The sequence below is a fragment of the Eptesicus fuscus genome, chromosome 2, assembly GCF_027574615.1.
Source record: "Eptesicus fuscus isolate TK198812 chromosome 2, DD_ASM_mEF_20220401, whole genome shotgun sequence".
In the NCBI taxonomy this organism is placed as follows: Eukaryota; Metazoa; Chordata; class Mammalia; order Chiroptera; family Vespertilionidae; genus Eptesicus; species Eptesicus fuscus.
Genome location: NC_072474.1, coordinates 28,314,018 through 28,328,766, shown reverse-complemented (window position 1 = coordinate 28,328,766; position 14,749 = coordinate 28,314,018). Strand labels below are relative to the sequence as shown.

The following is a 14,749-nucleotide window of genomic DNA, read 5'->3' as shown; positions in this document are numbered from 1 at the left end:
GAGAAGGGGATCTAGGGCATCAAAATAATAAAAATCACCATCAATTCTTCTATTTCCGCTCCACCATGTGTTGCTGCCATGAGAAGTACTTTGTAAATCCAAATCCTGAGCCTTTTCCAGATTCTGTGGTGGGAAACAGCTTGCGTCTTGATGGCTTATCTCTCTTCAACCTTCTCCAATCCACTAAGTCATTTACTATGTCACCATCTTTCCCGTTTCCCAAATATTGATTTCACCTATCTTTTCCTCTCTCATTCTCCTCATCTTTCAGAATATGTATTTTTATTCTTTTATTACAATCTTAGTGGGATTTCCAGAGGCGGTGTACAACTGAACACATTAAACTAGAAGTGTCTAATTAATCTAAGTTTTAATTTCTTTGTTTAAAAAATGTGGAATATATCACCTACTATGGTAGCTACTATTACCACTATTACCATTATTTTTTATTTTTACTTTTGTAAATATCTCATTTTATTTACTTGTGTATTTACAGACCTAACTACACATTAAATCCTCAATAAATACTTAAAAAAAATTAGCTTTTAGCACTGGCCGGCTTGGCTCAGTGGATAGAGCATCGGCCTGCGGACTGAGGTGTCCTGGGTTCAATTCTGGCCAAGGGCACATGCCTGGGTTGTGGCTCGAACCCCAGTGGGGGGGTGTGCAGGAGGCAGCCAATCAATGATTCTCTCTCATCATTGATGTTTCTATCTCTCTCTCCTTCTCTCTTCCTCTCTGAAATCAATAAAAAAATATATATTTTAAAAAACCACACATATAAAAAAATTAGCTTTTAGCATATACATACTCAATAACTATTTACTAAAATACATAAGTACAACCTAAAGTAGATTTTCAATGACAGCCTCTCAAGGCACCTTCTTTTCTTTCAGAGTACTTATCTAGTAACTAGAGGCCCGGTGCATGAAAATTCATGCACTGGAAGGGGAGTTCCCTCAGCCCAGCCTGCCCCCTCTCATAGTCCGGGAGCCCTCAGGAGCGGGAGGCGACCTGGTGATCAGGAGAAGGTGACGCTCCCATCACACCTCTGCTGCTGCCACTGCCAAGAGCGCAAGCCTCAGGTGGTCCTGGGCGGCTGGGCAGCCGCCATCCAAGGCTTGCCTGCACCTCGGACCAGTCCTGGGAGGCTGGGGGGCTGCGGGGACTGGGAGATTTCGGCGAAAGGCACACTGGCAAGGCTGAGGGGACTGGGTGCTGCCATCTTGTGGCTGTGGGCACTGCCATTTTTTAGGGCAGGGCAGCCAATTAGCATATTCCCTCCTTATTGGCCATGGGTGCCACCATCTTTGAGGGCATGGCAGTCAATTAGCATTCCCTCCTTATTGGCTGTGGGCGCCACCATCTTTGCAACGGTGTGAGGTTCAATTAGCATAATCCCTCTTTATTAAATAGGGTTATATATTTATTAGAGGCCCAGTGCATGAATTTGTGCACAGTTGGGATCCCTCACCCAGTCTGGATCGGGGCCGGCCGGCCGGGGGATGGGACCACGGGAGGTTGGCTGTGGGAGTGCACGACCACCTGGGGGGGGAAGCTCCTGTGTTAAGCGTCTGCCCCCTGGTGGCCAGTGCGCGGCATAGCTACCAGTTGGCCAGCTGTAATGGTCGCTTAGGCTTTTATATATAAAGATAATGACTTCATGCCCCAACCGGTTTGGCTCAGTGGATAGAGCATCGGCCTGCGGACTGAAGGGTCCCAGGTTCGGTTCCGGTCAGGGACATGTACCTTGGTTGTGGGCACATCCCCAGTGGGAGGTGTGCGGGAGGCAGCTGATTGATGTTTCTCTCTCATCAATGTTTCTAACTATCCTTCTCTCTTCCTCTCTATAAAAAATCAATAAAATGTATTAAAAATAAAGAAAGATAATGACTTCATTATTATCTAATTATCTATTTTCCTAATAAACCAAGCCCTATGAGTGCAGAAACCATGTATGTTTTGTTTACCTCTAATTACCCAGCATCCAGTCCAATGCCTGGCACATGGGTGTTCAGTAAGTGCGTATTTTGTAAGTGAATGAAAGAATACTTATGCTACTTAATCTGTTCCAAAATTAAAAGGAATAAAGCTTACCAATTCTTTTTTACAAAGCAGTCAAATGTTAATACTAAAATCTGACAAAGAAAGCACACAAAGGAAACTACAGGCCCATCTCTTAGGAATCCTATATAATAAAAGGGTAATATGTGAATCGACCGGTTCTATGGCGCACTGACCACAGGGGGAGCGCCACTCAGCCTCTGCGGCAGCACTAAGGATGTCCGACTTCGGCTTAGGCCTGCTCCCCAGACATCCCCCAAGGGCTCCCTGACTGCTAAAGGGCACAGGCCAGGCTGAGGACCGCCCCCCCCCCCCCCCCCCCCGCACCTGCCCAGTGCACAAATGTCGTGCACAGGGCCTCTAGTATTGATACTAAAATATATGTACAGCAAAGAAAATCCATCAAGATACTAATAACTGAAATCAATTAGGGTTCATTCTAGAAATGTAAGAACTAGTTCAATAAGTAGGAAAACCATAAACTAACCACACTAATTGGTCAAAGTAAAAAAAAAAAAAATCACAGATGAGCTGCTGGGATATGGGATTAAGTAGGAAAGCCACATGTCGGACCTTCAAAACAAAGTTACTACATAATTCTTTCCCAACAGATGACTTATAATATGTAAATTTTTGTTGCCATATAGTATTTTTTCACTTATGATTACTTTTGCCATACTTAATCTTAAAACAAAATTAAGATGTTCCCAAATAAAAGCTGTTCATTTAATAACATAGAAAAATGTCTTACCATAAATTGATTAGGGGAAAGAAAAGATTACAAAAGAGAAATATGTGTGTGTATATAGTCTTAAAGATCATGGACCATAATTTAAACAATGGTCTCTTCTGCATAACACTTGTCAATATCTGATATTTTTCTTTCTTTTTTAAAAAAAATATATTTTATTGATTTTTTACAGAGAGGAAGGGAGAGAGATAGAGAGCTAGAAACATCGATGAGAGAGAAACATCGACCAGCTGCCTCCTGCACACCCCCTCCCAGGGCTGTGCCCACAACCCATGTACATGCCCTTGACCGGAATCGAACCTGGGACCTTTCAGTCTGCAGACCGACGCTCTATCCACTGAGCCAAACCGGTTTCGGCTCTGATATTTTTCTTGGTTTATTATCCTCCCACCACTAGATTATTAGCTTTACGAATAAGGGAATTTATCCTTTTCCAGTACCCAGAATAGTGCCTAATACACAATAAAGTTTCAATAAACATTTATGTAATGAATGAATCTATTTGTTTTCCTGACCACTTCATTTCTCTACTTAAAACCTTTCCATGGCTTCTTGTTGCTTTCAGATACAATGCACTCGCTTGCCATAACCATGTAAAATCTGGCCCCTGATAATTTCCTACTCACCTTAATCCACCTTCCCAAGTTACTTCTAGCTACACTGATCTTTCAGATTCAAGCCCTTTCCTGTCTTCAGGCCTTTGCACTGGTTATTTCTAAAGGGAATGCTTTCTCCCATTTTGCCCATGGCTTAGCTCCCTCTCTTCCTTTAGTGTAATCTGGAAGTTATCCCATTAGATAAACCTCTGAACACCCCAGCTACTAGTAAAGTAGGTGTTTTCTTTAAAGCACTCATCATAACCACATTTTATCAATTTACTTTTTTGGGATCTATCTTCCCCAAAAAGTAAATGTATGGTCCATAGAGGTAAATACTCTTTATCTTATTCACCCAAGTCCCCCTTGTCCAGCAGAGCCCCTAGCACCACAGTAGATACTCAATATTCTACTCAGGTTGTCTCTGGGTGGGTACAGATAATTTTTGTAACATTTTTACAACTTTATGTACTATTACCTGAAATGTTACATTCGTATAAATACAACCTGGGGGGAGTAAAGCTATTTTCATTTTGGAGAACAAGATCTCCTATAGTCCTAAGTAGCAACAAGTTAGTTTATTAAATGACAACAAAGTAGAGAAAACAAAATGGAAATAGCATTTCTCATAATAAAGAGACCTACAAAACAAAGTGTCCCCATTAAAAAACAGAAAATACAAAAGAAAGAACTCATGTACATGGATGACAGTGTGGTGATTGTGGGAATTAGGGGGGTGGGTAGAGGTGAAAGAGGGTATGGGGGGATAAATGGTGATGGAAAAAATAATAAAATAAATTAAAAAACAGAAAATACTATAGAATGAGAAATATATGATATTCATAAAAATTTTTAAATGTCATATACAAAAGTTTTAAAGTTTTCCAATATCAAAATAATCATGCACAGAAGAAATAAAATCCAAGATATCCCTGGTTATCTGCAATGCAAAGCCCATTTGGAGTCAGTTTTATATTTCAAAAGATGACCCAAAATATAGCAAATCTACACACCCAGAAATGATGTAAGAAGTGATGTCATCTCTCTAGCAGTTCTGCAAGGGTTTCCCCACTACCATACTCACAGAATCCAATAAGGAGTTAGGAACAAAGACACTCAGTAAACCTTCAAGAACCATACAACCGTGTGTGGCGTGTGTCACCTCTCTCATCTCGATGGCCCCACCAAAGTCACTCCCTAAAGCCCCCTGCCGGTATGGCATTTTAGCCTATTCCTTCTCTCAGTCTCCTCTGTACCCAGCGCTTTGGTAGGCAGCTCTGGGAGGCAGCTCGCCGACCATTTAGGTGCCCCAGGCAGCGGAGGAGAGCCAGGGCTGGGGGTGGGGGCCCCGCCAGCCCTCCTCACCTCATGGTGAGTGGGGGAGGGGGCTGTGCCGATGCGCCACCGGACCTTCCGCCAGTGAAGGCCAGTGAGGTTGCCAGTCGCGGGACCAGGCTGCCACGGGGCGGCACGGGATGGCGCCTTTTAAAACTCAACGAGGGCGACCAACCGCGAGCTGGCGAAAGACCTAGGTAGGGGAGTCGTGGGGAGCTGCAGTCTGGTCTGAGAGCAGGCAAGCAAGCATAGTGCCTTTGGTCCTGTTTTTTAGGTCCTCCAATACCCAAAGGTGGACGTTATTTTACAATGACCTCTCCAAGCTTCAATTTCCTGGAGGGTCTTGTCCGCAGGCACCCACTAACAAGGTCAGTGTTAATCCCAGACCGAATTTGAAATCTATGTCTTTTCACTACAGTGACCCGATATTATTCTAATTTGCCTCTATTAAGCTTTTCCATTATCTTCAAATAAACTCACCAACCACCGTCATGGGGCTTTGTTGTACAATTTACAAAAATAAAAGGACTGTTAAATATCCCCAAGAGATGCTAGTGCCACCAGCACATGGGGTTGTGGTGGGGATGCTAGTCCTTGCCACTAAGCAATGCGGCCTTAACAAAACTCACCAAAAATAAAATTGAATGGGGAGGAGAGAATTAAGTATTTGGCCTGACCTAAGGACATCTTTTCTCTTGACTCATGTTTTAACCAAGTAACCTCAGACATCAACATGCATTTGCTGGACAGCATCTGCATTTGCTAGAGGAAATCAGGAGATTCTGGAGAATCATCACTGCTATTGTGCTGTACATATAGAATACAGGAAAATCTGAGCTCACAAAGCAAATTACTAAAATAGTTAAAGAATCATATAAATTAATTATATACTATTTAAAATAACAAATTCACTTTGGATATTTAGTATATCCAATGGTGCCTCTTTTAGAAAAAATATTTTTTGGATTTATATCCACTGTGTAAAATAAGTTATAGTTGTAAGTAATATGACTTTTTCATTTAACTGTGGATTACTTTTGTATTTAATATTCAGTTTTTGAATATTGTTTTAATATTCTAAAATCCAATCCAACTGCAGAAAGTATTTTTGCATATCAAACAGATGCTTATAATCTTTTATCTACATTGTATAAAAAGTCAGCAGTTTCTTTGGATACCATACTTTTCCATGTAAAAACCTTTCATTAGAATCACTTCAAAGTTTACATAGTGACATTTTTAGGCATCTTTATATATAAAGTAACTGACCTCTGTTCTGGCTCCCCATTTTAAACTTGTCTTATTAATTTGTGCTTCAGCATTAAACTATCAGTCTGCAATGAAATGGCCGCATTAATGTATTTATTACGAAGATATTAAGTAGTTTTGTCCCACTTACAAGAAAATTTAAGGACAAATTTCTCTCATAATTACATTTTAAGACCTGCTTTGAATTCTTTTAATTATTACATATGACAAAAGAGAAAGTGATACCTTATCCATGCCACAAGGAAGCTTTTTGTTTTTGAAATTGCAACCACCCCTAGATACACTCCATCTCAAACGCCCTGAGCACAGAACAGTCCTGTTCACTAAAGGTGGCTCACAGAGAAGCAGAAGATAATCACAGGGTGAAGCCAGGCCTCAAGAACTGGGGTCTTGAATATTCTTTCTCCTAATAAGGGAGCAGGTGTACCCAAAGGTAATTAACAGGTTTTTCACCATGTCCAAAGGGTAGTGAGTCTTCACACAGAATATTATTTCACCATGCCCAAAGGGTAGTGAGTCTTCACACAGAATATTAGCTAGGGATTTAGTTCTTCAATTAAGTATTATTAAAATATTAAGAGAAAACAGAAAGTATGCCCCAGACACATTTCTTATAATGAAAGTAGTCACTAAAAAAGAGAGAGACAAATTTAAAAACAAAAACAAAATCCCAATTGAGTTAATCAATAAAAACAGAAGCTGGTTCTTTTGAAATATATTAGACTAGAGGCCCGGTGCACGACATTCGTGCACTGGGGGGGAGGGGAGGGTGTGGTCCCTCAGCACGGCCTGCACCCTCTCGCAGTCCAGGAGCCCTCGGGGGATGTCCAACTGACGGCTTAGGCCCACTTCTGGCTGAGTGGTGCTCGCCCTGTGGGAGCGCACAGACCACCAGGGGGCATCTCCTGCATTGAGCGTCTGCTCCCCGGTGGTCAGTGTATGTCATAGCAACCAGTTGTTTTGATTGATTTGCATACTAGCCTTTTATTATATAGGATAATCTTTTTGCAAATATAATCAAGAAAAAATTTAGCCCTAGCTGATTTGGCTCAGTGGATAAGAGCGTTGGCCTATGGACTGAAGGGTCCCAGGTTCGATTCCGGCCAAGGGCATATGCCTGGGTTGCCGTCTCAGTCCCCAGTAGGGCATGTGCAGGAGGCAGCTAATCAATGATTCTCTCACATCATTGATGTTTCTATCTCTCTATCCTTCTCCCTTCCTCTCTAAAATCAATAAAAATATATTTTAAAAGTAATAATAAAAATTAAAAAAAAGAAGAAATTTAAATATCAGGAACAAAAAGAAGGCTATTACTACAAATATAAGGAAAAGACTCTTAAAATTAGCATACGCTATTTATACTAGTAAATTTGAAAATGTAAGAATATAATTTATCAACACTGGTCTAAATGGAAGAAACATTTGAATAAACAAACTATGAGGAAAAAACAATTAGTCATAGTCCTACCCCTTCTCCCAAAGGACAATTCCCAGAGTTTTGCATTTTGGTTTTTGTTTGTTTGTTTTTTGATGGAGAGGAAACATCAATTGGTTGCCTCCAGTACCCACCCAGACCCGGACCAAATTGCAACCTAAGCATGTGCTCTGACTAGGAATCGAACATGCAACCTTTTGGTGTATGGGACAATGCTCCAATCAACTGAGCAACACACCCAGGGCAAGTCACCGAGTTTTATTATCAAGTTTTACTTTTTACTTAACAGATTATCAAAAATCCATAAGTTTGTTAATGCATTCTATTGGGAAAGCTGTGGAAAACAAAGTCAAAAGCAAAGCAAAAGACTAGCAGAAAAATATATACTATGTTATTTAGCAAAGATTTATTTATACATTAAGATAGATAAGTCAATAAAATATAAAAATGGAAATTCACAATTCAGGAATTATGAATAGCCAATAAATACATTTCAAAGCACCTCCGATGTATAGATTTAAGAAGCCAAATAATCACAAGCAACAATACTACAGCAAAACAGCAGAAAACTAAAGACAAAGAGAAAAAAGTAGCTAGAGAAAAAGGTAGAGAGACAGATAGCTGACTTTTCAATAGCAATAATGAAAACCAAAAGACAGAGGAATGAGATCTTCAATGGACTAAAAAAATTTAAAAAAGAATTAAAAAAAAAGGACTGACAAAAAATAAAAAAAAATTAAAAAAATAAAATAAAATAAAAAAAGGACTGACAAACTAAAATTCTATATTCAGCAAAAATATCTTCCATAAATGACAGTAAAACAAAAAAACAAAGGTATTTTCAGGTAAATTGAGAGTTCATCACAAAAAATTGAGAATTCATAATCAAAAGACCTTTGATAAAAGTTATTCCAAGGATGTACTTTAAGTAGAAGGAAAATGGCCCTAGATGGATGGTCTAAAACATATGTAACACCTTAATCAATAAAGAAATTAATAAAGGAAGCAATGAATAGAGAAAGCAGTAAAAATGCAGAAATGTACATAAGCACTGACTAAAACACAATAACAACTCTAAACAGGTCTCCCTCTGCTTAGAATACTTTTAAAAATCCTATATAATAAAAGCATAACATGCAAATAGACGGAACGGTAGAACGACAGAACGGTGGAACGACTGGTCGGTGGGGGGTGGGGCTGGTGAGCAGTTGGCACCAGGCCAGCTGAGATGCGCCAGGCCAGCCGAGATGCGCCAGGCCAGCCAAGATGCGTGCCAGCAGGCAGAGGGAGGGGAGAGCGATTGGGGGGGGGGGGGGAGGTTGGGCAGCGGTGACCAGATGCAACGGAGGATCGATGGCGCCCGATTGCCCCGATAGGCTTGCCTGGTCGCCTCCCACAGAGGAAGGCCAGACTGGTGCTTAGGCCCCTCCAGGGGCACGAATTTTCATGCACGGGGCCTCTAGCTTAAATATCTGATAGTAACACACAGTCATGAAGGGTTGAATGAAGCTAAACTTCTAAGATTCTTGTATTGTCTCAGAGGACAGTAAAGTTATCAGTTAATTTTAGATTTTGAATAAGTCAAAGATGCATATTTCTAAAATAACTATAAAAGAAAAAAGTACACTTTCCAAACTAGTATAAGACAAAAATGGAATGATAAAAGATATTAAATCAATATTTAACAATAACAAAAAGGAGAGAAAATAAATATAGAACACCCAGGACAAATAGAAAGCACAAAACAGGAGCTATTGTAGTAAATGTAAATAGGTTATGTCCCAGCTAAAATTGTTTTAAAATTGCATTAAAAAATCTCCACAGGTGCTCTTTAAGAGTGAATATGACACTAAAGCTCTCTCAGAATACAGTAATTCCTAGATTTTGCATGCCTCAATTTAACAGACTTCAAATTTAACAGGTGTGGTTTGCATATCTTATGTGAATAATTACTGTTAATTTAAAAATGCTTTTGACCAAGATTTGCTTATAAATAAATTAATAGGGGTTTTTTGTTATTCTTTTACTGTTATTTTTAACAAATTCTAGTAAATAGGCCATACTTGGAAAAAAAGCACTGTAATTTCATTGACATAAATAAATATAACATATCTACAACTACAGTCTACATAAATTTAAATCCAAGAGTCTCTGCTTGTAAGCAATGTTCGGTGAAAGATTAGCAAATGATTAGCACGTGATCACACTGCATCTCAGGAAATAATACAACAGTTTTTAAAAAGTGATTTGAGAGGAAAGGAGAGGGAGAGGAACAGAAACATCAATGATGAGAGAAAAATCACTGATCGCCTGCCTCCTGCATGCCTCCCACGTGACCTCCTGGTTCATAGGTCAACACTCAACCACTGAGCCAGCTCAACCACTGAGCCACACCAGCCAGCCAGGCATCTGCAGCAGTTTTAACTCCTGCTGGCCTGGTGTTCCAATGTGTGCTAAGCCATACCCCAGCTATGTGCATTTGTTTACTTTCAATGATGGTGAATGCACACATTTAACTAGACCTACATAGTATAAATTTAAAATTACAGAATACATATAGAAAACATTATGGTGAAATTAAATTTTTCACACATACTTAATTTTAATTACATAAACGTGTCTACATCTAATTTGTTAATTTTTTAACATATGCATTCAGAAAAACTACTTTATTATATAATAGACTTTTGGCTTTAATGGACACCCCTTGTCCAAATTAGTCCGTTATATCGAAGTTTTACTGTATTCTAAGTTTCAAGTTTTCACAGAAGTTATATTAACTTTTATGCTTCCTTACTAATAAATACTAGGGTAAATGCCTCTTCATGGCAACAAAAAGGAATTTGATAAGTTATCTAGTACAGTGTCCAATGCCTCGTACATACCAAGCCTCCAGTAAGGCAGTTTGTAGAGAGTCAGTGTCAGAACTGAAAGAAGCCTTAGAAAGATAACCAGAGGCCCAGTGCATGAAAATTCATGCACTGGAGGTGGGGGTCCCTCAGCCTGCCTGCCCCCTTACCGTCCAGGAGCCCTCAAGTGCGGGAGGTGACCTGGTGATCAGGGGAAGGCGACGCCCCCATCACACCTCAGCTGCTGCTACTGCTGGCAGTGCAAGCCTCGACCAGCTCTGGTTACCTGAGCCTCGAGCAGCCCTGGGCAGCTGAGGGTGGGTCCAGCTGCACCATGCGCCTGATGCTCCCCCCCGCAGCTGAGCTGAAAGGACTGTGGGACTCCGGCAGCAGGCGCAAGGAGCGCTGAGGGCAGGTCCCAGCGCACCACATGCCTGCCATCGCCACCCACCCCTGCCACATGGCTAAAAGGACTGGGGGACTCCGGCAGGGCTGAGGGGACTGGGCACTGCCATCTTGTGGGTATGGGCACCGCCATCTTTGTGATGGCATGATGGTCAATTTGCATATTCCCTCTTTATTAGATGGGATTACTGTAGTCTATTTTTTGTGTTTTTTTAAAACTTATTAACACAAAAAAGGAATATTTGATAGAGAACCACAAAGCAAAAAAAAACCGTCAATGAGAAGATAATCCTAACTGATAAGCTACAGGCAAAATGAATTAACAGAAAGGGGAGAGGGGGAAACTGGAACAAAAATATTCAATATTAGAAGTGAAAAAAGGAGACATAATTACACATGCTTCAGACATTGATAGTAAGAGGGCACTTTTATTTTATTATTATTTTTTAAAATATATTTCATTGATTTTTTACAGAGAGGAAGGGAGAGGGACAGAGAGTTAGAAACATCAGCTGCCTCCTGCACACCCCCTACTGGGGATGTTCCCGAAACCAAGGTACATGCCCTTGACCGGAATCAAACCTGGGACCTTTCAGTCCACAGGCTGATGCTCTATCCACTGAGCCAAAATGGTCAGGGAAAGAGGGCACTTTTAACAACTCTGTGGCAATAAATACTAAAAATTTAGACAATATGGACAGAGTCCTAGAAAAATCTAACTTACCACGACTGACAGAATTAAAAAAAGAAATCAAGAGTAATCCTGTAACCATTAAAGACATTACATCACTAGTCAAAATCTGCTACTAGCAAAACGTCAGACCTAAATGGGTTCAATGGTAATTTCTACCACAACTGATTATCTACAAGAGAAAAAGTTCAATTATATTTATATTACAAATTACACACCAGTAACAATTCCAATTATACAGACATGAAATAAAAAAATTTTAAATCCAGAACTTCTGCTCATAAAAAAATACCACCACAAAGTGAAAAAAGATATTTGCAACCAACTTCATATACTTAAACCAAAACAATATATTGCAACAGATTGAATGCAGAAGCAGACAAGAGAGACTAATTATCAAAGATATTTGCAAAAATGGAAAACAAAGCCACTCTTGTCACAAATATTTTTTGTTTTGGAAAATAGTTACTTTTCATTAAAATGTTATTTATGTTAAGGTGTAATCGGTTTATTTTTATTATTGCTGTAACTATACAAATAGATGCGCGATGTACTTAAAACTGACTAGTTTTAATGTCTAATATGATATAATCCACAGACACAAATGGTCTTTGGGGTCCTCAATAGTTTTTAAAAGTGTAAAGGAGTCCTGAGCCCAAAAAAGTTTCTGAATTACTGAACTATGGGCACACATTTAATGTTTAACAAAAGTAATTTACAGAATATACAGTATGATTCTATTTAAATAAAGTTAAAAAACAGATGAAAGTAAACAATACAATAAAACTATAAAGGAAGGCAATGGAGTAATTAACACAAAATTCAGAATGACCATGGTGATGGGGCAGGGAATACTTTGCTTCTAGGGAGAGGCACATGCTAAAGGCTTCTAAGGTACTTGCAGTGTTCTATTAAGCTGAGTACACATATACTTTTATTTTTTACAGTACACATAAATTATATATTTCACAACAAAAATTGTAATATAAGAAACAAGGAGACATACCTATTCTCCTAGAAGGAAAAACTCAAAGGATGTCTCTTCTCAAATTAATCTATGAATTCAATGCAATCATAAACAATATCCCAACAAGATTTTCTATAGAACTTGAAAAGATGATTCTAAATTTCATCTGGAAGAAATATGCAAAAGAAGAGCCCAAAACTTTTTTCAAAAGGAAGTATCAAAGTATGTTATAAAGTTACATTAATTAAAACAGTGTGGTAATAGATATATAGGTCAAAGAAGAGTTCAGAATCCTCCCTCCCCCCCCCCCCCCCCCAAATAAACAAGCAAAGGATGTGATCTGGCCAAAAATGTTTAACTTTCTTGTTATCCAAGGATGATAAAAATTAAAATGACATTTTATTTTCAATTACTAGAAAATTAGTAAGATATTAAAGAAATAGTTACCATCCAGTGCTGACTAGCAGAAAGATAAAAACATACTGTTTTAGCAACTATAAAAGCTACAATAATTTGAGGGCCAGTTAACATTATTATCCAGCATTCTCATAGGCAATCAATTCTACAGAAATATTATCATGAGCATATAAAGCATTTTTTATAATAGCAAAAAAGATAATCACTGCAGCATCATTACAGAGAAAAAAACTTGAAAATAACTTAAGCATTCATTCATAAAGGGATGAAAGACTCACTTGATAGATGCCATATCTACTTAATTATACTAAATAGATATCATACTGCATTTATATCAAATGGCTATGTCTCAAGCAAGTTTTTAGGTACTGCAGATTGTAATTCATTTAAGCAACCATGTTTGGATTACAGGAGATGCTCATAATACAGTTTTTAAAGAGAACTGGTAATATCCGCCCAGCCACTGTGGCTTGGTGGTTGAGTGTGGACCCATAAACCAAGAGGTCAGGGTTTGATTCCCAGTTAGGGCACAGGCCGGGTTGAGAGCTCCATCCCCAGTAGGGGGCGTGCAGGAGGCAGCCAATCGATTATTCTCTTATCATCGATGTTTCTCTTTCTCCCTTCCCTTCTGAAATCAATAAAAAATATTTTTAAAGAGAGAATTTGGTAACATTTGGGCAAATGTCCTGAAAACACAAAATTTCAAACACTGCTCTTTGTCTTTCTAAAATAATTGTGTACAGTCACTTTTTTATTTTTCTTTAGTCTGGGTTATTTACTTATGTACTGAACATACTGTATAGTGCTAGCTAGTTCCAAAAGGCAGTTTTTCAACACAAGAGTATTCTTACACTATCAAGGAGTATCTGCTTTGTTATAAACCTCCTGAGTAGGCTTACTACCAATCTCAGATCCTATAATATTAAATATCATATACACACCCTTTTTTCAGAAAAACATTGTGGGCCCTTAGATCACTAATATAACTACAATAACACCATAAACTTGTACAACACCTAAGTTTAGAATATATTTTCATAAGCCTTACCATTAAAATTTTACCTTACAGGGATAATAAAGAAGAGTCAGGGAGGTATACTTAAATTTTTGGATTTCAAACAGACAAACGGTGATTACATTAAACTTGAGAATTTTCAACGTATCGTCTTCAAATTTTGAGGCTAATCTGCCAAGTTCTCTCACAAAATGCGGCTTGGTGCCATCCTCAGATAAACAGCGGGGTTGCATGTACCAAAATATTACGACGCTACTTCGGTTGGTTGCTAAATAACCCTCCCCATGGATAGACTTGTCCTTTTACACCTACTTTAAGAAAGAAAGGGTCACACACTGCCATTAAGTCTCTACAGAAAGAACGTGTGGTTCAGGGTTTATAGAGAACATTTAGAAAATTAACAGCCATTCCAAACCAAATAAGCAAAGGTTTATTTACTATAATGTCCACAAAGATGAAACTGTCCTCTAACAAGCAACTCAAAGGAAATGCGTATACCGTTCCAGACTTTCTGCCTCAAAAAGGGGAAAGGTAAATTCTGAAACCTTATACCAACTTGTAAAACGCTGACTTTCCAGAAACAAATTATGATGATACTGAGAATGGCCACAAGTGGTATAAGGTGGAGAAATTTAAAAAGCAGCAAAGCAAAAACGACTCTGAAAATTCCATCCCCTCCTACCCCTTACCCTAGAGCAGGGCCAATAGGCAAGAATGCGTCAGTCATTAACCATTCACAAAAAGCATGCAAATACAATTTTAAAAAAATTTAATTACAATAGCGACGCCACAAACGCCCAAGCAACTACGCCATGCACCGTAGCCAGGTGTCTACGAAGGTCCACAAACCCAAGCGTCCACACGGGGGAAGTTTTACCTGTCCTTTGTGCTGGCGCGGCCCCCGAGATTTTGGGGTTATTCTTCAATGTCTTCTCCATGCTTTTATAGGCTGTCC

At 39.1% G+C, this 14,749-nt stretch overlaps 1 protein-coding gene across 1 annotated transcript in view; it reads right to left on the bottom strand.

Moving 5' to 3' along the window:
- Window positions 1-4,825, bottom strand: part of TASOR2 (transcription activation suppressor family member 2) — a 78,174-nt gene extending 73,349 nt beyond the window's left edge. Inside the window, exon 1 of the mRNA XM_028130900.2 lies at window positions 4,777-4,825. Within this exon, the coding sequence (XP_027986701.2) occupies window positions 4,777-4,781 (5 nt within the window). The 5' untranslated portion in view covers window positions 4,782-4,825. The remainder of the gene's footprint in view (window positions 1-4,776) is intronic.
- Window positions 4,826-14,749: the final 9,924 nt, after the last annotated feature.